This window comes from Epinephelus fuscoguttatus, linkage group LG5, assembly GCF_011397635.1.
Source record: "Epinephelus fuscoguttatus linkage group LG5, E.fuscoguttatus.final_Chr_v1".
NCBI lineage: Eukaryota > Metazoa > Chordata > Actinopteri > Perciformes > Serranidae > Epinephelus > Epinephelus fuscoguttatus.
This window is the reverse complement of record NC_064756.1, coordinates 24,695,913-24,721,224: the sequence shown is the minus strand read 5'-3', so window position 1 is coordinate 24,721,224 and position 25,312 is coordinate 24,695,913. Positions and strand designations below refer to the sequence as shown.

Sequence of the window (25,312 nt, the reverse complement as noted above, 5' to 3'; positions counted from 1 at the left end):
CTTTCCCTTTTGTAAAGGATGGTCCAGTGTACCCTATGCTAAAGGAGATAAGACAGGAAAACATTGACGCGCTTTTGCTTGGCATTTGGAGAATCTGACCAGCTCTTATCGCGGCTGCCACTTCCGGGTCATTTCACTCTGTTAGGGAACCTCCCAAAGCAAAAAAGGCTTAACCAGGAGCACCAGGAGGAAAAATGATCTTCCCACAGGAACCAGAATATTTGAGGGTGCAGCACATCACTACAGTCCATGTAATCATTTTCTAATCTGTATTTGAATCGCCACCCCTGCATGTTTAACTAAGCCAATAATATTTCTGGTGTAGAAAAAAAGACTCATCTCCAGTATCGGTGGTCTTGACCTCCTCTAATTTCTCCCTTTGGTATAGATGTTAAATTAACAGAGGTAGATGAAACTCCACATTAAACTCATTACTCTGCAGCTCCACCCATTAGTGTTACCAACTCTCTGATGTCTACAAAACCTATTAAAAACATATTTTACCTTTGTCTTAGAAAACAAAGTTGGGATGGAATCTGGAGCACATATGTTTATGAATGAAGCCCATATGTCTCTGCATTGCTCTGCACTGTGGGACTTTTTGTTCTCTGTTTGCTTCCTCAAAGGTTTGTTTTGGTTCATACAGATCAGACTTTTTCATCACCCTTTGTATCCATGTTCTCATCCTCTTCACCCTCTGAATGCTCCCCAATCTGTTTGCCCCTTTCCTGTCTTTCCTCGCGCTTTGTCTCGGCACTTCTCTTTTATCATCCTCCCTTCATTTTCCCTGTCGCACAGGTCTCTCGTCCCCCTTCCTACCGTACAGCTCTCACCAGCAAAATGTCCTCTTTCCCTCTGACCCCTCTCCTACCTCCTTCCATCCATCACTCTCCCTCTTGTGTCGCCGCTCCCTCCCCGCCTCTCTCCAGAGATAATTACTACAAGCCTTGTGAAGATCAGCTTGTATTTAAACAGCTGAATAAGCAAGGGCTGGGGGTGCTGACAGTCACTATTCAACAATAATAGTGAAACAGTGGAGCAGGGAATAATTGTATGTGTGCAGCTTTATGGGGGACATTTAAAAACATCTTCCTGGACTTACTGGTGCTTTTTAATTGTGTCCCCAGTAATGAGCAACACTGGTGGTTATATTTCTAACTGTATGTGGCCTCTGCCTTCTATTGTGGCCTCACATTCAAGATGATGTACAGTATGCGCACATATATATCACTGCTAATTAAAGAGCTAGCGAAGCATCCAGACAAACAAAACCACTGCAGGGAAAATATCCCCAAACTGTCATACACAAAGGAACTTGCGCACATTTGCATGGATACACTTGAATATGTCATGTATACAGTTACAGTATGTGTACGTGTTTTACTGTTTTGTGGCTGTCGTGGTGTATAACAAACAAACACACACACACACACACACACACACACACACACACACACACACACACACACACACACACACACACCTGCTTCATTGTACGTGGCAGAGAGCTTGTCCAGCATTTCACTGTCCAAATTCAGGATCTGCTGCTCCAGGATGGAGGGATAGGATGGGCCACCCCGCTCCTTTTTTTCATCTTTCTCCTTGTCTTTTTCTCTGTCGCGCTCTCGCTCCCGTTCATAGGTCAGTAGCTGCTGGCGGAGCGCCTCAGGCAGGTGGGCCTTGGCAAAGTCAGCAGCAGCCTGATAATGGAGAGCAGAGGGAGACAAAGGACGAGTTAGAGGGGCTGCAGATAAAAACTTAATGTGGTCAAAAACACTATCAGACGTACTTATTCAGGCAAACACATTCTCACCTACATACTGATAAGGGTTTTTCTTTTTAAACTGACCACATTCAAGCAGCGCTGTTGGTGGCTGAGACAATTCATTGATTAAAAAAGCAACAAACATTGTAACAATCGAATAGTTGTTTAATGCATTCACAAAAATGCAAAAATGCCAAACAATCTCTTGATTTTAGCTTCTCACACATAAAATTTTGCTGCTCATATCTGTTTTATATAACTGTAACCTAAATATTTTTGGTTTTTGGAATGTTACTTAAACAAAAATAGCAATTTCAAGATACCACATTCGGTTTTTTACATTTTAACATTCATTTTTTAGACTCACAAATCGATATGCTAATCATCAGTGAAACTAGAATTAATGCCTCACAGTTGTTTGCATCCACCGGTCAAGGTGCAATTTACAGCCATGTCTGTCCAGACTCTTATGTAGCCATGACAGTAGACAATGCTTCAAATGTGGATGTTGCTGCAAAGAGGCTACATATTCTAAAACACAGGTGCTTCACACACATCTTCAACCTGACAACACAGAAGATCCATACAATCAACACAGTTTCAAGTTGGGCAACCCAAATTCATTATCTGACCAAATGTCTCCCCTTCTGGTCCTGAGATATGATGTTGTGAAAGTGTTTTTGCAGAACATTATGATGTCACAGTGAAGTTGACCTTTGACATTTTGGATATAAAATATCATCACTTTATTATTTTATCCTATTACACATTTTGTAATTTTTTTTTCATGATTAGCCAATCAATTCTTGAGTTATGGCCAAAAACATGTTTTGTGAGGTCACAGTTCATCCTCGAGTCCAAGTGGACGTTTGTGCCAAATTTGAGATACTGCATTCACCTTTATCTTAAGAATGAAGAGGCAGAGCATTACGGCCACTTTCAGTTTGTCCCAAAGGACAATGGGATGGACAAACGGACCCGACGTAATTATTTATGGATTATCAAAATAGTTGCCAATTGATTAGCGGTTGGTAAACTAATAATGTGAAGCCTACAGAGATGCAATGAAAACCTGATTAAAAGAGCGTAAGAGAGCTGAGCCAGAGACATCTTATCTTAAAACGGCATTTAGAAAGTTTAAAAAGACCATAAATACTATATTGGATGGATTTATATTGGAAATGCCAGGAAGAAACTGGCACTTTTTTACACTGTATTTGGGATTGTTGTTCACTTATTCGGCCCTTTTGGAGCACAATTCTTAAACACATGAGTAAATGGCTAGGTAAGACATTGCCAGTGTCTCCGAGACTTTGTTTACTTTGGGGGACAGATCACAAGTGCATAATGTGTCATGGGATGAATTCTCAGGTGTTATGGCAGGAGTCACTACAGCTGCTAGAACTCTACTCAGGAAGCCCCCAGAAGTAAAAGAATGGGTCAGCTACATGATAAAAATTGCCTCTTATGAATCTATGTTGACTTGAATGATGAACCGCATTTTATTATTTTGACTGTTTTTTGGTGGATTGAGACTGGTGCTGTACCCCCCTCTTGTACAGATCTCTATTATCCTGTTTGTATTATTTTTCTTAGTCAGGATTGAATGTCTCATTTGACATGTCGAACCCTCACGTACCACCCTAACAAAAAACTATAAAAATTTGAATTATATTTAAAAAAAATACTATATTGGAACAGTATTAGTACATAATATTGTAAACTAGTGCTTGTTGATTTTTCTCAAAGACCCTGTTATATATCACATTTAATACACTCACAGTGGCATACACATCAGGCTACAGTGGCAGTAACCTGCTCGTCCTCTCTGCCTTGCCAAAGCAGATGAATCACCGATAAACAGAGATAAAGAAAGAAAAAGTGCATCGCCAATCAAATGTACACAAGCTCACACTCACACCCCGCTGTGGGATAGAGCTGAGCCAGAGAAATTGTATCCTCACCTCTATCCATTTTACTCTACGGCTAACACCAACTAAACCTTTTCTCATACATCCCCACCGGCGTGTCGGGGCAAATAATGCCTCCCTCGTCTGGCTCAGCGCCAAACTGGGAAGACACGCCGGTCCAAGGTCATGAAGTTCACAAAGTTTCAAGTAGAAATGTCAGATAATATTCTGCTGACTTGCCACTGGTCTGCTGCATTCATACAGCTCATATTTCATACATCATGGTTTCTACTTGAAAAGAGTCTAACTGGCCTGCAGTAATTAAAAAGCAGTGGATTAAGAAAAGAGAATGAGCCAGTTGAGACTGCAGGAGAGAAAAGGTTTGCAATTTCCTGCTGTGGAATATAATGATTGAGGTCATATGACAGAGACCCATGGATGAACCCTATGTCTCAAGTGCTCACACACTGTCCCCATTTAGCTCCCTTGCCTATCTATACCTTCCTCTCTTTCTCCGTCTATATCTCACTCTGCTCTGGGAAATTACTTTGAAGCACTCAGATAACCCTGCCTCCTCTGCTCCTTCTCTACACATGAAAACAACTCATCAACTCCTCTCTTGTTATTTCTTGTCAGTGTTATTGAAGCTTTCCTTCTTCTCTCTTCTCTCTTCTCCAATGAAACCAAAGTGCTTCCAATTTTCCCATTTCCCACAGTCCCCTCTCTCTGGGTGCACGCTGATGTTCAGTCCAAAATGGATCTTTCTGACACACTCCTTTCTCTTGTCTGAAGACAATCACGGATGACATACCTTCACCCTGCAGTTACCATGCAGAAAGCAGGAGTCATAAACTAGGTTTAAAGGTCATAAAAAGAACAAGAAGACTTTTGTCTGCTTGGGTTATTGCTCTGACAATTACCCAGCAGTTTAATTGTCAGTCTGTCAGTCCTTAACAAAGCACCAGGGTCACAAAACCTGTCTCCAGCTACATTCCTTCTGAACATTTGACTGCACATGCACGTGTACACACCAATCAGTCTTTGTGACGGCATGTGTGTCACAGCTTGGGAACTAACCAGCAGACAGCCTTGACAGAATGGGAGGCGGAGGCTAAGTCTTGATTATCTGACAATCTAACCTGCTGGCTAACCACATTGACACATTGAACACCTGGCTGCAGCCTCTGCACCGGCTTAGAGGATGAAAGGAGGGGGGGGGGGATAGCAGGGATGGATGGGGATGTAGACTGTGAGATAGCAGGGATGAAGACAAGATGGCAAGGATCAGGGAGAGTAACACAAGAGGGAACAAAATGGGGGATGAGATTAGCGGTTGGTATAAGAGCACAACAGAGGAATGCAAGAAGAGAGTGCAGAAGCAGAATAAACGGCTGTGTGTAATGGGACAGTTATTCTAGCTGACAGAAGCATCGATGGGTTGGAGCAGCACCAGGTCAAGAGCTAAAAGTCTCTACTTTCCAATGCACAGCAGTGGGGAAAGTTAAAATGCGCAGTATTGTATCAATACACATACACCATTTGCTATTAAATAAATTATCAATATTGCAAATACAAATGAAACTTTTGGTAGCCTACTAGAATAATAAAATCTATTGCTTTTATCAGTGCACCAGAAACATTTTGCTGCAATAAAGATGATTGACGTGAGATAAGCAGACTGAAAACTTATTAAATAAAACAAATATTTACTGCGTTTTTCTTTAGGGACACAAAGGCAGTTGAAAAAAAGGTAATTAACCGCAGTATATTTTACTGAAACTCCCAACATTTCATCATAACGTTTAAAATAACAATTATATTGCATTGTGGGGCCTCTGGTGATTCCCATCCCTAATATTTACATTCACTGTTAGTCACCAAAAACCTCTGTGTGTACTCTTGAGCACTCATTAACGTGTCGAGTGCATTTTCTTCCTCATATCGGATTTGCAAAGTAGGTTTTATTGTTTTAAATCATTCATTCATTGTTGACTATGTTTGCTTTCTTCTTTCCTGCTTTTGTTGGTGTGTTAGAGCCAACTCTTTGGGTAAAAGAGTGAAACCACAACACTGTCTCACTGCTATCTCATCAAATACTGACATTTGGTCAGTGGCCCTGTGCGTCAGATACACACGCAGCGAGGAACCCTTTAGTGTCAGTATGAGATGAACCGGACAGCAGCATTTTTTGAGGTTCCAGGCAATTGCCGTAGCATAAAGGGCAAGAAAGTCCATATAAGGCAGGCAGGTCAAACAAACTCCGGACTTGCACCGTGGAGACCGCTGTTTGTGTCCCATGTTATACTAACAGCCAATTGAGATATTTAACAGCAACATAGTGTGCCAGTGTTAGTAGCATGCTGTAACCTATGTGACATTCATGATGTATGTCATGTGACGTTAAAATCGTACTTATTTTAAGCCAAACCAGGATGTTTTTCTAAACCTAACCACATCCTTTTTTTGCCTTAATCTAAGAAAGTAAACCTAAAAACCTTTTCCCCAGTGTTCTAAGTTTAATTGGAAAAGATACTGTAAGCTTTTAACGAGCAGAAAATGTACATCTCCTATGAACGTGGAAGTTTCTTTTGGAAAGGAGAGTCTAAAACTGACCCTGAAGGGGAATCACTGACCAGGCCTCGGTATTTCATGAGTTGGGAGTGAGAATGTGTTGGTTTTCTCTGGAGTAACTTTATCAACCAATAATTTCAAATCCATCGACAATTTTTTTTTGCCATGGAGAAAGTTATTATTGTGACTCCCAGTCCCACCACAGGAGAGCTGGCTCAGGATGCAATCAGTCATGGCAGTGCAGAGCGTCACATTGGGCTCTCCTTCACACACTTCCTTGCACCACACAAAGGCTTGTATGTACATACAGTACGCACATGCAAACACTTTCCTATGTCAACAGGGCCACAAACACACCCAACCACTCCCTCCTGACTGGTAACTGTGAGCCACTCAGATGGACAGCCCAACAGAAATAGTCAGGCCTTTTAAACACTTCCATCCATCACATCGCCAGGCCGCCAGAAATGAGGAAAGTCATCCGAGTTTTCCTTCAGAATCACCCTGAGGGAGTTTCATAACCGAAGTAGAAAAATCTCTTTCTGCGGTCTCTATGACAGATCAAGCAGGCAGATGGAGAGAAGAAGAAGAAAGAGAATGAAGGGAGGGGGGGTCTGAGGAGGAGTGTAAGAACTATTCATTAGCATCACTCAAGCACATCATTAAAGAAAGAGAGCGAGAAGGAGAGCCGGTCCCTCCAGTTTAAAGACTGAGATAAGTGACAGAAAACCATCAAAGCTGTAAAAATACAGAGAAAGCAATGGATACTTAAGAAGAGGAAGTCTGGAGGAAGATCATTTCAAAATATTTCTCTTTGTTGTGTTGATTTCCAATTCACAAGTTTTAAACTGTAATCACGAGGTTGGTCTCGGAGGAGACTTCATTTGCAATTTTCTACTTTCACTATAGTATGAAAGGACTACAATTCACTATGTGAGTAATGCTATGGACAGCATGGATACCATTTGTACCTTTCTTGAAGTAAGCAGGAAACAAATACATTATATTGATCTATAAACAGGGCAAACGGGGCCGGTGCTCTGTAAAAACACACATGCACACTGCAGAGGTGAAGCATGTTTCTCCTCAGGATGACATTGCAGAGCTCAGTGGGTCCACAGGGCCGGGCTGAGCGTGAGCACAGAGCCCTAATTTAATTATCTCACACCTGAGCTTTGTATGTGTCAAGGCTACGCCAAGTGCAGGTTGCAAGTGGGACTGTGTGTGTGTGTTGGTACAACGTTGTCACTGTAATATAAATAGAATCCTTCTCATTTGTACTAAAGAGGAATGGGAATACGGACAAACACTTGAGCTCAGTACACTTGAACACACACTCATCATTTGAAAGGTTGAGATTGAAAGATCATTCTTGACGTTAAAATCAGCAAAACAATTTTACCCTAAGGTCCATTTGGTGGTTGTTTTGGAGCTCGAAATTTAAGTCCAGATAGGCAGGCCTTAAAGTCCTTAAAATGCTCAGAATAATGTAAATTTGAACATTTATTATTCTAGGATAACTGAGCAGACTATCTTTCGCTGGTGACACTCTGCGGTAGAAACAAATCACAGCATGATCTTAACAACTAAGCATGACAGTTTTTTCTTGACATTGGAAACAGGAGTTCAGTAGTTTGAGGAAAAACAACTAAACAAACAACTTAGTGGTCCGCTTACTAGCTTTTTTTCTGGAGCTTTAAACCTCATCTCATCATCCACCTTTCATGATATCAGTGTTTTACTGGAGTTATCTCATTTATTCTGCCTCGTTTTAAAATATTGAGTTGCTTCCTCAAACAGCTGCATCCACACAGGAAACCAATTTGTTAATTTGTTTTGTTTGTTTGTTTGTTTTTAAAATGAGAAACTTCCCTCTGCTGATGAAGATTGTGAGAAGTGGTTAAAGCTCCGGAAAAAGCTAGAAAGTGGACCTTGAGTTAACAGTTTTACCTTTGCTTATTTATTTATTTATTTTTTTGTTAAATTAGGTTGTTTAGTTTATTATGAAGTCTTACTTTTCTTATATAAACCAAATAACTGCATGATGATTTTTATCCAATTTTATTAGTTTTAAACATTATTGTTAGTTTTCAGTTGTGCTGGGATCATGAACAAATTACACATTGAGCAAACACCTGCACATTTATACTGATATTTTCAAAAAGGTCAGTAATGTCCATTGTCACCTGTAAATGTAGCAATATATAGATCAAGTGTCCCATTCATGGGAACTTAGCTTGGATTGTAAGTTACTTGCCATGTTATCCTTATGCACAATATGTATTTGCATTTACATGTGTTAATTTATTTATCTTCAATTTGTAGCACATTACATCTATATCTATTAGTTTATCTGTCTATGACAGTGGTGGAGTCACTGCACACATTTTGTGGGGTTTTAGAATACTGATCCATTTTCAAAGTGCAGCAACACTGAATAACAATTTGTAGATTTGGTATTTCTGCCAGAAAGGTTATGTTTTCAGTTTGTCTATTTGTCAGTAGGGTGACTGAGAAACTGCTGGCCTAATTTTCGTGAAACTTGGTGGAAGGGTGCTGCACAGGCCAAGGAAGAACCCATTAAATTTTGGAGTGGATCCAAATCACAGGGCGAATAGACAAATTATTTTTTGCTTTTGTTAATGTTGAGAGATAGGGTATTTGGCCTTGACTGAGGTTTGCGCTCTCTGAGTGCCCTTCTACTTTCACTTGTTTTTAGGAAAAATTATTGTAAGACTGAGTATTGCAACTCAATAATTAGTTTCCTGTGCAGTGTGAGCCTGAAGCCAGATTGGAAATGTTTGTGTGGCCTTGAAAACACCCCCTTGCGCCCAAACACACAGATTTTACCCAGGCATCCCAAAACTATTTCACTCTCCCAGCTTTTAAATCTCACCCAAAACCACAACAAACATTCTGAGCACAGATGGGCTCAGGGATGGAGGGCTGGGGCGGAGCGACGGTGGTGGTAATACTGCGAACTTCAAATCTCCTTCAGCTGCCAACACACTCAAGCACACATCACTACATTAGCTCAAGAAACATTCAAAAATAAACCACTCTGAGCAACATTCATATTCAAATACCAGTCATGTCTCAGAGGGTATGTGTAATGGCCAACACTGTGCTGCGTGGCTGACAGTGTAAAGAGGACAGAAATGACTTCTGAGAAGTGAATGAGTATTTCAGAAGCAAAAAAACAGAGCTATAAAAGTGGATCAGGACTGGAAAGTTGAATAGAAGTCCATTAAAAGTGGCAGGAAATGCTTCAGTGCCTTCAGCCTTCAGAGAGAGAGAGAGAGCTCGACATGAAATACTGCCTCTTGGCTAAACAGAGTCAGCCCCGGCTCTTTTCTCTTTCTCTGACTGTGAAAGAACGAGAGGTGTGAGACTGGGATGATAAGAACATCTGGTAACCATGGTTACAGCTGCCAAAGCCTCCTATTGGCTGAACATCTGTCCCACCTCAGCAGACGACTCATTCAAAGTCCCCTTAAAGTTGCGTTAACACACAAAGACCTGCCCGCGAGGACAACAGGCTGCAGGTTGTTGGCTCGTTCAGCTGCCAATAAAGCAGATTTTACAGCAAAGGTGACCGTCTAGAAACTCCCAACTCCACTGCTCTAAACACACACAGGTACACACTCAGTCACATAAACAGAGACAGATCTCGCCCCTCTTTACTCATAAAGTGAAGGGAACTATTACGGAGTTGATTTGCATTCAGGCAGTGAACAGACTCAGAGTCATCAGTCTGCCTCTCCGCTCGCAACACACACGACTTGGAGTGAGATCTCACTGTGTGTCCTTCCTGCGACAGCCGGGTCCATTAGAGGAGGTGAAAGCTCATATTAAACCTAAACAGTCTATTAGAAGGAGGCCGTCTGGTTGATCCATAGCTTCCTGCAGCCTAACCTCGTAGTAAGAGCACCCTGTCAGTGTCTACGGCCTGGACACCGACTCAATAATAGACTGATGTTTAGTTTATAGAAAGCAGGCTCAGCATCATTTTCAAGGCTCTGTGGTGCCAGGACATGATTCATATAACTGCTGGAGCGTGCAGGGATATGAGCTGCCTGTATTACAGCCTGACCGATACTGGATCTTTGCTCGTAATACCGATATTGATAGGATTCTATTAATTTTTACATACAAATCAGGCGACGAGACATTTTGCATACATTTATGTACCAGTCATTCTCAGAGATTGGCTGTGCGCTTGCTCTGTGCCTCAGCTTCAAGCTTAGAAGACAGATATTAGTGAAAAAGTAATGAAAAGCAGGCAAGTGTAAACTTTGACAAAACATTCTTAACTCAAGCTTTTTCCAAAGTTTTCAACTGCATCTCAAAGTCTTGGGGAACATTTTTTTTTTTAAATTAAAAAAATGGGTTAGGGGGAGTTACTGCCTCATCTCAGGTATCTAGTATCTCGGGGTCTTGTTCATGAGTGAGGGTAGAATGGAGCTTGAGATGGATCAGTGGGTTGGTGCAGCTTCTGCAGTGATGTGGGCACTGCGCTGGTCCGTCACGGTGAAGAGGGAGCTGAGCTAGAAAGCAAAGCTTTCGATTTACTGGTTCATCTATGTCCCAACCCTCACCTATGGTCATGAGCTGTGGGTAGGGACCCAAAGAATGAGATCGCAGATACAAGTGGCAGAAATTGGTTTCCTCCGTGGGGTGGCTGGGCTCAGCCTTTGAGACAGGCTAAGGAGCTCGGACATCCGGAGGGAGCTCAGAGTAGAGCTGCTGCTCCTTCGCATCGAAAGGGGTCAGTTGAGGTGGTTCGGGCATCTGACTAGGATGCCTCTTGGGCGCCTCCCGCTGGATGTCTGGAGTGCTTTGCTCAGGCTGCTGCCCCCACGACCTGGGCCCGATAAGCGGATGAAAATGGATGGATGGATATTTTTACTTTATGTTTGTTCAGATGTGTTTATTGACTTGGCTACCAGTTTTCCCCGACCTTCAGTCTTTGTGCTAAACTAGGCTAAGCACACTCAAGAATGACGTCTGTCCTGGACACACAGGGAAGAAACTGATGCTAACTCTGCATGAAACCATTGTCTTTCACAAAATGTTGGTCTTTTTCTTTGAGGTGTGGGAATATTTGGGAACCTTACGATTCGTTTCCTTTCAATTCTCGATTTGTCATGACCCATCACACTCCTAAAGTCATGTTTATTTGTCATCCTTGTGTTTCCTGTTTTATTTTGGTAACCATTGTCTCGTCTCATTTCAGATCCCACGTCCTGTCAAGTTTCCCTCCTTTGTGATTACTTGCCCCGGCCTAATGTGTTCTTACCTGTCTTATTGTCTTCCCCGTCTTAGTTTATTTAAGTCCCTGTCTTCCCCTCCTTTGTTGCCAGATCGTTTTTACTTTTGAGTGAGAGTTCCAGCATTTCCCTAGTGTTTCTTGTGACTGTGTTTTTGACCGTTTTCTGCCTTTTGACCATCTGTTTTGCCTGTCGAATTGGATACCTTTGCCTGTGTTATTGATCACCAGCGTACCAACCTGAGCCTGATTAAAGACCTGAACTTTTATCTGAGTCTGTGAGTCTGCTCTGTGAGTCCATCTCCAGTTTGTGCTTGGCATGACTGAATGAACAGAAAAGGCTTGCTCCATCATACTGTGTACCAAATTAATAAATGTCTTAACTTGAAAGCACCTTACAGTCTCCTGCCTGTATGAGAATAATAAATCGAGGTGGAGTGCTCCACTGTGTTGTTATGAACGTTATGTCTCCAGTAGTGGAGAGCAGCATCTCTGCTGCAGGAAAAGACAAGACGCTGAGCAGGTGAAGGGATTTTGAGGTGTTTTAAGTCGTTTGATGCTGGAGTGAGTGTTGGTCTTGTTTGTTAATGTTACTGCTGATCACTTCTCTGCTCCGTTAGCGTTAGTTTCTGAATGACAGCAGAGGTAGTATTCACAATATACTTCAAGTTTGTCTTGCACATGTACTTATTTAGACATTAAATTAAAACATGCTTGTGTAACTAACATTTAGAAAATCAATTTTAGACATTTGTGAATCAATGCCAAATCTTCCACATCAGTATCACGGCACATCTCAGAATTGCTCGCAGTTTCTTTAAGCATCATGCTTTGGCTCCCTCTGACCTCACCCACCACCAATATCAAGCAGTCTATGCTTATATTTCACATCGCAAAATTGTACCGTATGTATGGTGTACCAAAATGACATGCAAGTTGTGAATACAATATATACTATTACTTCAGTTAGGGAGGATAAGCATGCATTAGCGACTCATTAGCTAGCTTCAACGTAAACATATAGCTTCATGGTGAACTAGCGAGCTCGTTTAGCAGCGGAATAACTGCAAACGTGCATTTTATAATGGCTGCCAGAGTTACACTGACGAGGAGGAAAATGATTGTTAATTTTTCCCATTATTCATTTACTCTCTAGCATTGTTTTTTACTGAGTTGATATCAAACTAGAATAAAGTCAAGGTAGTCTACAGATTAGAGGCGTCCTGGTGTGCTGGAGAGAAACCTGGTTGGCGTCCAGCTGAGGACCTTTGCTGCAGGTCGTCTTCTGTCTTTCTCACCTCATTATCCGCAAACTGTCCGACTGACTCAGCTGTAATGTGTTCTGCTGGTTTATGTGGATCGGTGTGTTGCAGAGAAGAGCTGCAGTGCTGTGGTGGATAATCTATGTAAGCAGCAATACCTTTACATTTGTTTAACTTCCATAATCACCTGATAACAGCAAGAAAACTGCTGCCACTGACGCACCAAAGGAAAAAAGATCGTGGAAAACGTTAAGTGGAAAGGTGCCGAGGCACTGATGCTCACACATCTCAAGCATGGCAGTAAATAACATTTAGACTTAACACACACTCACTCAGTGCAGCCAAGGTAAAAATGTGGCACCCATGAAATATACTGCTACTCGTTAAGCATTACAGCCCTATAATTTTTTGGGTAATAATCTATAATCTACATAGCAGGATTGAAGAGGAACAGCCTTGTGCAATGTGCGCAAGTGTCAATATTCACGTGTCTGTGCCTGCCACAGACAGATAGACGGAAACAGTTATTACATTTGGCCCGGGTGCGCCACACGTCATGTGCCTGTCTCACAGAGCGAAGGGGTGGCAATTAGAATAACTCCAACTGGCATAAATCAGCACGGGCCATAAACACCACAGTGAGGGAAGAAGAGAGTGATGGAGGCAAAAAAAAAAAAAAAAAGAAATGAGGAGGTGAGAGGAAGAGAGCAGAGGTGATAAAACCATTTTAGATGTGCACTCAGGTGAGAGAAATGAGGAGAGAAGAAGAACGAGAATAAAGAATTGCTTCCTACTCAGATCGACTTCCAAATGATGATTAAAAAATACACACACACACACACTGGTTGAGCTTCTCTTTCAAGCTTTATTTATATGCCTTTTTCATACAGCTGCTTTCCACAAAATAATGATGATTTTGTTATTCGTTTGCTAAGCACGAGTCCTTTCATTACTGTCATCTCTTGAGAATTAATAATGACAGATGTATGTAACCAGAGGGAGCCATGAATGACCACAAAGAGCACAGAGGTTAGGTTTTACAAGTCTGAACAACAACAGAAATTCATTTATAGTGTCACTTTTTTCCAAGCCCATTTCTAGAGCTCCATTTCAAAGGGGTTTTCAGCAAAGCAACACTTCAGCCATGATTAGGGGGTATACATGCTGGAACATGATGTTACTGTGAGAAGGTGGTGTTTTCATGTTGTGATTTCAGCACAGACTATTCTTTGGATACTTTCTCATTCCCCCACCTCCAGTAAGTCTATTATTACCAACAGCTACCAACAACAACGCATAATCCTACGCCTTTACTACTGCTGCAAGACAAATGATAATTCTGAACAACTATTGCACTTTCCCGCTGCATCACGGGGCAACGAAGCCTTCCCACGAGTCTCCTCTTCCAAGTCTCCTTAAGAAAACTACAGACTCTGATCATATTGGCTGAAAAGAGGGGAGGAGGGGCGGGCTGCAGAAACAAATGGAGCAATGTCACCAAGTTGCAGGGTCAACATTTCCACTGCACAGATGAGCCTCTGTCTTTAAGGCAGGAAAAATGCATTATTGATTGTTTAGTGCAAGCCAAGGCATTGCATGCCAGGAATGATAGACCTATCTGTCTTATTACTAAAGAATCAGGACATTGTTCTGATCATAGACTGGAAAAAAAAAATAATGGACGTAACTTTTAATCAAGGGGTGGATCTGACTCATAAGCCCTTTACACAGACACTGTGCTGTCGTTGCTGTGCATGTGAGCATCCCAGAGGCAAAAGAAGCATGATTGGTGACGTGTAACACAACAGCGTCGGCCTCTTGTGTCACATACAACATACGCGTCAGCAGCACTTTCTAAACAATAACAGTGGCACAACATGCCAATAAAAATCATTTACCGTCTCTGTTATATGGCGGCTGATATCGTCGTCTGCTCGGAGGGTAAGGAGCTCCCAGACCTCATTGTGTCCCCAATTTGCAGACATTTTTTGGCTGCTGTTTGACTTCTTTGTGTTAGGTAACACATGTAACATGTCATCAAAACATCACACCTGTCCTGCCCTACTGGCTGTTCCTTTTACATAGACCTTGATTTGGCACTGTTACTACCTCCACTGCCATGTTAAAGGCAAGACAACTCTGTTCTCTCATTCTACACTCACACCGTTAGACAGAACGGTGAGGCAGAATAACGCTGTGACATTCCCGCCTTGAACAGTAATACACATTGTTCTCATAAAAAGTATCAGTTTATCAGTTTAATATTTGATTTAATGCTTATCAATCTTTTATTCTCTCCCTCATACAGACACACACTTCAAATGCATAAAAACAAAATGCAGACACCTAAGCAAAAAAAAAAATAATTATTTATTATTATTCTTATTTAATATACTAAAAAAACTGCCTCTTTACTTTTGGTTCATGAACTGGAGTTGTCTCCTCCTGTGTGGTCTCTGTGACACTGGCCACTCTTTATACCAGTAACATGTCGCCACATTGTCCTTAAAATACTCAACTTCGTGAATCTTCTTCTTTGTCTTCTTTTACAAGCAGCTGTTTGGTTTGTTTGCAGTCCGCCAGTAACCACAAATAAGAACATGAAGAAGAAAAACCTCACTTGGAGTGGAGAGGTTTTGATGCAGTAAAGACACCCTACATGAGATAGAGCACCCAGTTGATTGAGTCAACTTTGTCATGGAACAGTTCAATCATTTGTTAAATTTTTTACCCAATATTGTGGCGGGCAGGTTAATAAAATCCAAATGCAGGTGAGTTTGGCTGGTGGAGGGTGTTTGTTTCCAGCCCTGGTGGGGATTGACTCACTTTTAAAGCCAGCCTCAAGTGGCCATAAGAGGGGCTGCAGGAGGTTGTCGCTTGATCCTAATTATATTGTGTGACGTTAGTCTTTTGATTAGTGTGAGCTGATTAACTGATTAATTGAAAAACAGAAAACGAGTTAAAAACATTTGGTGAGGTGAATACATTTTGATTCAATGCTTTTCTTCTGTTGGTCAGATAAAACGAGCAATATGACAACATCAGCTTGGGCTTTAGGAAATTGTGAAGGGTATGTTTCACAATTCTCTGACATTTCACAGATCCAACAAATAATCAGTTTTCTTGTAAATAATTTCCAGATTAATCAGTAATCTAAATAATAGTGACTCTGGTGATTTCAGCTTGTCTAACATGAGGATTTGCTGCTTTTCTTTGACTCATGTTATTTGAGATACTTTAAGGTTTTGGAGTGTTGTTAGGACAAAACAAGCAAATTCAAGTCATTACTTTGCACTCTGGAAAATTGCAGACTACTCGATTAGTTGAAAAAAAATCCACAGATTAATGTATAATGAGAGTAATCGGCAGTGGCAGCACTCAAAGGTAATAACAGATTGAACAAAACAACAACGGTGGCAATCTGTAGAAATAATCTATATAGACTGACATTGACAAGTAGACTGTATATTCATAAGGTCTGAATAATACCAAAGCCTGGCTGAAAACACTTCAGTTTGATGCTTATCACACAGAATCATGACAGGAGGCAAACTACGTTATTGCACATTTGCAATTTTCTTAAATGAACAGATGTAAGGCTAGAACGATGACTGCTTGTGTTCAGGACCCAGAGGGTTTGGCTAAGCACTTCTCAGATATCCATCAGCTCACAGATGTCCTTGTGCTGAGGACAGAGCCAGCACTATTAAAAGTTTCTGAGACACATTTGTACATAACAATAGGTTCTGATCAAGACATCGAAAAGTGCTGATCTATAGCTAGAACTAAGAGAAGAGAAGAGGACTGAGACACTAATCAAATATAGATGTCTGGTGTCTCCATGGGCTTGTCCTTTGGCATCTATTAGAATTTCACTTGTCCTTCAGACCCCAACACCTACCTCTGGTCTATTTATATACACACGCCTGCACGATTTCTGTGTGTGTGCGCGTGTGTGGAGTATACTGCTGACATTTAGTTGTTGTCAGTCTCCCTTTTGCTTTGCAGGAAAGGAAAAACCTGGGGGAGTTTATTTATATTACACTAATCAGCAGCAATATTCTCTACATGCAGAGTTAAAATTCTGTCTTTTTTTTTTCCAGTTGTCTGTTTTTCTGCTGTTATTGCTTTTATATTCTTTATACTTTGTTCCAGTCTTTCAGTGTTCACAGACATTTGCAGAGACCTCTTAAAAACAAGTTTCCAGCAAATAAAACTCATATAATTCTTGTTAAGGGGCCGTTGCTGCATCTTCTCTCGGCCCAGAAGTGCAAGTGTACCTGGCTGGACATTACCACTTATGAATCTTCTCTGGCTGTGTAAATATACCTTTGTAATGTAATTCCAATAAAAGTAATGAGGGGCAAAACCCACAGTCCCCATTGTGGGCAAAAATGTATCCCAAAGTTTAGCCAAAGTTAACATGAAGCTTCAGCAGTCTGAATTGCTCAAACAAAGTTAGTCTTTTTAATACAAAATCCCCTTTTTGTGTTTCCCCAGACAGCGTTTTTCTGCTGAGTTGCAGTGGAGGGATTTTGTGCAAAAAGACTGTAACTTTTGACGATACCCACTTGATTTGTCTAACCGAGACTGCCAAATTCTCATCCCACCTTCAGCTGAACTTCAGAGGTAATTTTCAACACAGAACAAAAACTGTAGATTTTGTCGCCATTCTCTTCCATTGGGGATCTTTTTCGCAGCCAGACAGAGAGAACAATTACAGCAGTAATTCCTTTAATGTACATATAGGCACGTTGAATGTTGTTTTAAGACATGGCAAAAAGACTGGAACAAAATGTAAATATATCCTTTAAATCACACGATCTACATTGATGATACTGTGGGATGCACAAAATTATTGGCCGAACATCAGTACTGATATTTGCCTCGTTGACCTATTGGCAAATAAGATGACATTCAATTATGGCAGTGGCCGATGTTTTTCTGTTCGGTCACGTCAATTTTGCGCGGGGCAAATAGCATGGTTTGAGACCAACTAATCCCCTAGACAATAAAAAACATGTTTGGGATGATGAGCAATCTTCCCCGGGATGCCTTAGATGCAGAAGAACACAGTTAACTCACTATCGATGCTTCAAAGGATGTGCCCTATTTTTTCCCTGATAATGTTACATTGTGAACAACAAATCTGTGTTGAAGTCAGAGGAGGAGAGCTAGTTAACGTTAGCTGTTTGCAGCTCGTTGCCAGAACTAACGGCTTGCATTGAGTCAAATTATGATGCTTTCAAGCTCTAGTTGGTAAAAATGATTGTACAAAGGTAAATTATAACGTTCTCATGATGTGTTCAAATGTAAACGTGTAAAATTTAGCTTATGTTGAGAAATTTGAATAAATACATGTTGTTGTTGATGTTTAAAGGAAATATTTATTGAGATTTTCACAGCAGTATAAAAAAAAAGAGAGAATTATGATATGTATAGTAAAAAGGCTTTTGAAGCTGTTATTCTTTTAAATAAAGATGTACATGTGAAAGATGGTTATATTAAAGGTAGGGCTGCCCCCTAATAGTCGCCCAAACGCTAGTCGACCAGAAAGGTCATTAGCCAGCAAGATTTCACTGGTCACTTAGTCGCAGAAAAAAGTCTGGATAAATCAAAACCAGCACTTGACCTCGCATTTTCCAGGCAGTTAAAGACGCGGCATGTATACGGCCCCTAATTTCCAGGGCTGGTACCTGCGGTTATTCCACAGGCTAGTTAATAACATGTCGGGCAGGAACTCCAATGTGTGGGATCATTTTGAGAAGGTGAAAGACGAACCCAAGGTGATATGTAAACTCATCTTCATTGGTCGACTACAAACATGACGTATCATCTGAAACATGTCAGTAGCTACATGCCCATTAGCCACTTAGCACAATCATTACTGCTTTGCTGACAGCGTCATTAACAGGCGGCTCGCTCAGTGTGTGACGTGCACTTGTAGATAAAATATAGGCCTATATTAATGAAGGTTCATTAGTACGGTTTTGTATTTCTCTGTAATGTAGCACAGTGTTAACAATGTTACTGATACTATTCTTTCTCACACCTTCAACTCAAACCATTGTGTTGCCCCGCCCCAAAATATATCATTTAATAATCAAATTAATATCCTATTCATGCAGGCGACTAGTTGACTAATGGCCCTAAATGAATTTGTGCTCATTCAAAGGTGGTGTAATGAAGTGCTGACTGACTTTAAAACAGTTTTTTTTAATTAAATTTTTTTGCTTCCCTGGCACACAAAAGGGAAAATAAATAACAACAAAAACAAAATAAACAGCAAAAAACATCAGTATTGGCTACTGGCCCAGATTTTCAGCCCAAAATCTGTGCATCCCAAGTGATGCTGACATGATGTTACAATTATCAGTCTAGTCGACTGACTGAACAGCTGGTTGATATTCAGCACCTAATGTGGTTGCTTTTTTAAGGTCTTATAACACTTGTGTTGAGTCTTTGATCTCTTATTTCAGTGTACTGTCACACTGAGCTTATTTTATCCATGCGCTTGGAACAAACAGCAGGATGTAATATAGTGACAGAGCCTGAGTTGTGAAGACAGCAGGCAAAAGTTTCAAAAAAACAAGAGTGAGTGTTCCTCTCCCTCTTTTGAATGTGGGGCACAAAAAGCCTAGAGCACAAGCGCTAAGTAAATGTCAGCTACGCCTCTCTTTCTCTCCCCGACACACACACACACACACACACACACACACACACACACACCTATCTCAATCTTACACCCTCCCAATTGCTCATGCACTCTGGGGCCTATAATCTCCCTCTGCGCCCACACACAGATCACACACACATATACGCACACACTTGGCAAGTGTTCTTATTTGTATTCCTGCGATCTGGAGCTTGCGTTCTCTGGCAGACACTGATATATCAACTGCATGAATATTCATTCACTAGTAAGAGTGGCAAGCTTCACCAGCCCCCACTCCTCTCACACACACACACACACACACACACACACAAACACACACTCTCTCACACCATGGTGGTGCATTCCTAAACAATGCTAACCTTCCACATGCACATACAGTTTGTCAACACTGAACTGCTGAGAGCTGCCACAGCAGGGTCTTTCGACATAACGTAATGGACCATATCAGTGTCTGTCTGTCACTCCATGCACACACACACACACACACACACACACACACACACACACACACACACACAAAATGGATGTCTAATAGGAAGTGCATCTCGGTCTCTTTCCTGCTGTGATTGAAGCTGCTTATCAATCATTTCCTACTTGATTAATTGGTGAAGCGCATCTCTGGTAGATAAATTGCACCTGTCTGAAAGCCTTTTTATGTTTGAGCAGCTTCAATGAGACGGCTGAAACCTGCGACTGCACGCGCGCACACACACACACACACACACACACACACACACACACACACACACACAGTGCACACAGTGCACACAGAGTATAAGTCAGTCCTTAGATGCCCTTCTTCTGCAGTTTAAGACAATATTAGCTAAAGTCCAACCTGATAAAGAAATCCGTAAATAATTTAGAATTTTGAATTTCTCCACAAAGACACACCAACTTTTGGTAAATGACACTGGTGTTGTGTACTTCATTAGAGTGGGAGTACGAATCTCCCTCACCGTTTGTGGGTGGGAAGCTATTAAGGTGCTGCTGGTGGAGAGACAACTCAAGACCTCTTGTCGTTGTGCATTCGTCATCTCTGCTCACCAACTTTCTCTCCCACGTCTTCACGGCTCATTGCTCCCGTGCTTCGTCTCTCTCTCTCCCACATTCACACGCGTGTGTTGCAGCCGTGCACGCGTCGAGCTCCTCTGATCTGCAATATTATTTTACATTTTCCTCCACTTCAGCGCAAGAGCAATGCACATCAATACGGCGATAACAAATCACTCGGCGTAAAGGAAACCTTGTCCTTGCTCTTTTCAGCCTCACTTTCTCCAACTTTGATTGAAGGGGCGATTATGTCTTCTTTAGGCAGAATCTGAACTTAAAACTCCACCTTTCTCACACCGCTCCCACTCTCTTCAGGTGGATACATCCTCTGCTATCAAGGACAGAAAAGGCAATGAAAGCATGGCAAGAAAATGAAATAAACAGATGGAGAACAAAGCATGCACTCCCAATTAGATCTTCAGAGGACAAAGGAAAACACAAAGATTCAGAGATTAAAGGAGTGAATGTGAGATAGGAGAATTTCCAGTGTTAATACCAAAGCTGTAGCTTGAGAAGAAAGCAAACCGGGTTTTTTCTTTACAGATTACCACCTCTGTTGTGCTTGTGTGTTTTATTGCACCACAATGCCCTCACTGTGGGCCAGAGAGAAACAGCGAGATAGGAAGGAAGGAAGGCTGGAGCTGTTTACATATTGAAGCAAACACACACTGGCCTACTGTTCCTCCAGCTCCTCCTTTCCCCTCTATTACTTCTTCCTGCCAGAGGTGAACGCCCACTACCAATCTAAGTAGGCATCTATCATCAAATTGTTTTACATTATACAACTGTGGCAGAGAGCTTGGCGGACGCCATTTTCTTGATAATGTTGAGTGTTTTCTTACATCATGATTTCTATGCTCACACTGTATGGTTGGATCGACAATTCTGTAAAAGGTTTATAGCCATGTCTTCAATACTGGCCTGCAGATATCTGAAAAGATTAGGAATATATGGTCTGTCTGATTTACAGTGAGATCAGATTTTTTTAATTTCACAGCAGCACAGTCTTGGTCGAGACTACAGGTGGCCACAAAATGTAAAATACTTCTCCAATAGCATCCAAAAAACTCACATAGTTTAAAATAGATCCTCTGACAGCAGCCATGAGGGAAATTGGAAATTTCAGACATGCAAGAAATCCATCATTTCGTCATCAGGCATCACAACCACCCACAAACTAGAAGTCAAACGATTGCTGATCTAGTTAAAATTCATCTCCATTTTTAAATTGGTCAAAAGTGACCAATTTGGGCCTTCAAATCAGGCTAACTCTGTACAGTTTCTGCCCATGTTTAAAAGGTTTTCAACATGAATTAAGGAGTTCAAAATCTTCTCATGTTATCAAATTAAAACAAAAACTTAAACATGTTTCCATTGGCAAGACTTTTATCTAATGCCTCTATTAATCTATTATAAAATGTCAGAACATTATGACAAATGCCCATTAGAATTTCCAAGAGTCCAAGACGACGTGGTTGATCTGACAAACAGTCTGAAACCCAAAGATATTCAGCTAAACATAAAATGTGGCCAAATAAATAATAGATGTAGCCACCGTGACATCACCCATTGGCTTGTGTAGGGCTCCATCTTGACATTAGATTGATATCATGATATGAGACTAGAGACGTCTCAGATTTTGGATATGGTAATATTGTAAGTGTTGTCTTAACTTACTAGACTGTTGTAGCTGTTCTATTATTTGTCTCTGCCCACTTGGTCATTGTATCCACATTACTGATGATTATTTAGAAAAATCCCATTGGGTAAATATTTTGTGAAAGCACCAATAGTCAGCCCTATAATGTCATTCCAATATCGATACTGAGGTATTTGTGATCGTGACATTTGATTTTCTTAATATCGCCCAGCCCTATTGTGGACTGCTGTTTTAAAGTCTCAAGTTTGGCCTTTTGGCCGTCGCCATCTGAAATTTTTGGAGCCAGACGTGGCCATATTTGGATCTGATAACAGGTAAAAGTAGCACACACATCCCAAAAAACTTAATGCTGGGTGCTGGACCAAAAGGTAAGTATGGAATAAAAGATAAAGTCCGCACACCAGAAGCTGCTAAGTTCTATCCCCGTACAGTTGTCAAGAATGGGTAGATTAACTTTAGAGACCAAAACTTTTTTCTTGTACCAGGCTGTAAACATGTTTATTTCAGCTATTAAGTTAGGCATTTTAACATGAGGGTCTATGGGAACTGACCCGCTTTTGGAGCCAGCCTCAAGTGGCCATTAGAGGAACTGCAGGTCATGGCACTTCTGCTTCCACATCATTTTTTCACTCCGGAGGTTGCCACTTAAGGAAAACATAAAATCCCTATATTTAAGAAGCTGTTACCTGTGAAAAGCGCTTCAGCTCTAAATATAAAATCACTGTTATCAATACAGACACCTGATGATTATTAAAATGCAGATTGAGTCGTCGCAGTCGACTCTTGCCACCACAAGGCACATTACAGCTAACTCTGCCAAGTGCCACTTCCACCATCCTGAGTCGACAGCTTCCTGGACTCTATTCATCCCTTCCTGTGTCCATCCATTCATGATCGCTCTCATCTCCATACAGCTGGCTTCTTTGGCACAACAACTCTTTCAATTAAACAACATTGCACACATAAAAAATAACCCAACAGTGGGCATATGGTGCAAAGTAACTATTCCATATTTCACACGCACATGCACCTAATTTCCATATACACATAGAGCGTGTTGAGCAGCAGCAAACGGCAGGCCCATAATTGGGGCACCCATAAATAAGGAACAGTGAGACGCCTGGATTTCTGCTGATTTGTTTTGCAGGAGATGCATGTGTGAATAAATTGATGGCTTTTCATTTTAATACCGGCGCACTCTGCTGGTGTCATCTAGATCACTACCTCCCTCTCACACCTTTACGTTCTGCTCCTGAACCAGCTCACAACTACCCCTCCTATATTCCTCGCTTGCTTATTCCGGCGCTTCCATCTTTATCCTCCTTTTTCTTAACCTCACCCCCTTTCTCTAGCTGTCACTCTGGAGACAGATGTTGCATTTATCACGTTAATTACAAACTGCCTGCCTCCTCTCTCGGTCTGATTAGTGACATTAAAAAAAAGCACCACTGAAGGAAGCCATAAATAAAAGTGCTTTACCAAGGCCGTCATTGGCGTGTGCAGGTACTATACACACATACACACGGTTAGTCACAAGGTTATCCCACACCAATCCTAACCTGTGTCCTCTTGAGGATTCAGTGACATGCAATGCAGAAAAATTGGATCTTCCTTCACTAGCCGAAACACCGGCTTCCTGGCATCTCCCCCACTCTGCATTCCCATTCATCAGAGAGAAGAAAAAACACGCAGCGATCAATGCAAAGCCTGTTTGCGTGTGTCATAGAGCAAAACCAAACTGCACTAGCTGATAAACATACAGACATTCATAAAAATCAATACTCATACTCCATCCACTGCTGCTGCTCTTGTAAAGCTTGCTGACGAAAATAAAGGCTGTGTGTGTGTGTGTGTGTGTGTGTGTGTGTGTGTGTGTGTGTGTGTGTGAGTGCATCACTTTGTGGGTCCTCCATCAATCAGAGCATTGATTAGATTCAATGGACTCTGGATACGAGGTGGATTGTTGAGTGCATACGGGGACAAGGCTTTGCATGATGGAGCTACGAATACAGGAACAATACAGCAGAATAGGAATGGAGACATGAGTAAAAGTAGACCAAAAGAAAAAGCTACTTTCAGCTTGAGCTTGTGAGTCATGCCAGATACAAGGACGGCGACAGAGGTAGATCCTGCATAACATTAGTCTGTGACAGGCTTGTCCCTTCCCACACTGGCTGAGAGTAACGGATGTCCCTGGAAAATAAAAATCTGGATCGCTGTGTCTTCTAATACTAGTCTTCAATCGACAAAGAAAACAAGGCACTGACTGAACTCAATCAGTTATGGTTTGGGAGCAGCGAAACTTAATTCTCACTGGCTCGGTGACCCGCTGATGTTCATTTTCCTTTATTTATACCTTAAACTTAAGTTACTCCCTCAGGTCAAATCGATTTAAGTGGTAAACAGTAAAGTGGCAGATGGTGAGGTCGTGATGATGACACATGCTGCTCCATGATGGCTCAAATCTTCAGCACAGCCAAGTTCCCATACAATATAATGAGGACAGGATGTGTAGCCAAAGACGGAACCCAGTGCCCACTTTCCAAAACAATCCCAAACGTTGCCCATTACAGCTCAGAACTAAACCGTGGGCATTTGGGCTGGCCACGTTCAATAAGCTTTATGTGGAACGTGTCCAATAACTCTGCTTTCAGTATGGTCCAGCTAATGAATTGAATCGACGCTTACATGCTGAATAAGCTTGCCCGCGTAGGGAATAATTTTGGATTAAAAATGCTTCTAATCATTTTTGTTCACTTTTGGTTTGCAAGCTCTTGACAGCTTGTACATTTGTTGTCGTGCCCGCGTGGTGAGGGAGCGCTGCAGGCGCACTAGTGGAGCCAGCAGGAACCAAGCCACGGGTCTCCAAGGCAGCCCAGTTTCCACAGCAGGTGCAGCACCATCATGGAGCAGACCCACTCCACTTTGGCCTGCTCACTATTTCCAGTCTTACACATCACTGCACCCCCCAAGGGACTGCCTGCTAAGAATAGAAGAAGGATATCTTGGGCTTTGCCGCATCAATTTTTTCCATTCTTATGTTTTTAAATTCACCTTCCAACTTTATGGGGGTGATTGATGGTGTCCCTTTTTCCCCTCATTAAAATGGGAGTTTTTTCCTCATGTGAACTGTGGGTCTATAAATAGAG

The 25,312-nt window shown here is 41.5% G+C and overlaps 1 protein-coding gene across 1 annotated transcript in view; it reads right to left on the bottom strand.

Annotated features, from left to right (window-relative positions):
* The window catches only part of ppm1lb (protein phosphatase, Mg2+/Mn2+ dependent, 1Lb), a 61,135-nt gene that overhangs the window by 16,055 nt on the left and 19,768 nt on the right, over positions 1–25,312 (bottom strand). Inside the window, exon 2 of the mRNA XM_049576714.1 lies at positions 1,484–1,700. Coding sequence (XP_049432671.1) covers positions 1,484–1,700 — 217 coding nt within the window. The remainder of the gene's footprint in view (positions 1–1,483; positions 1,701–25,312) is intronic.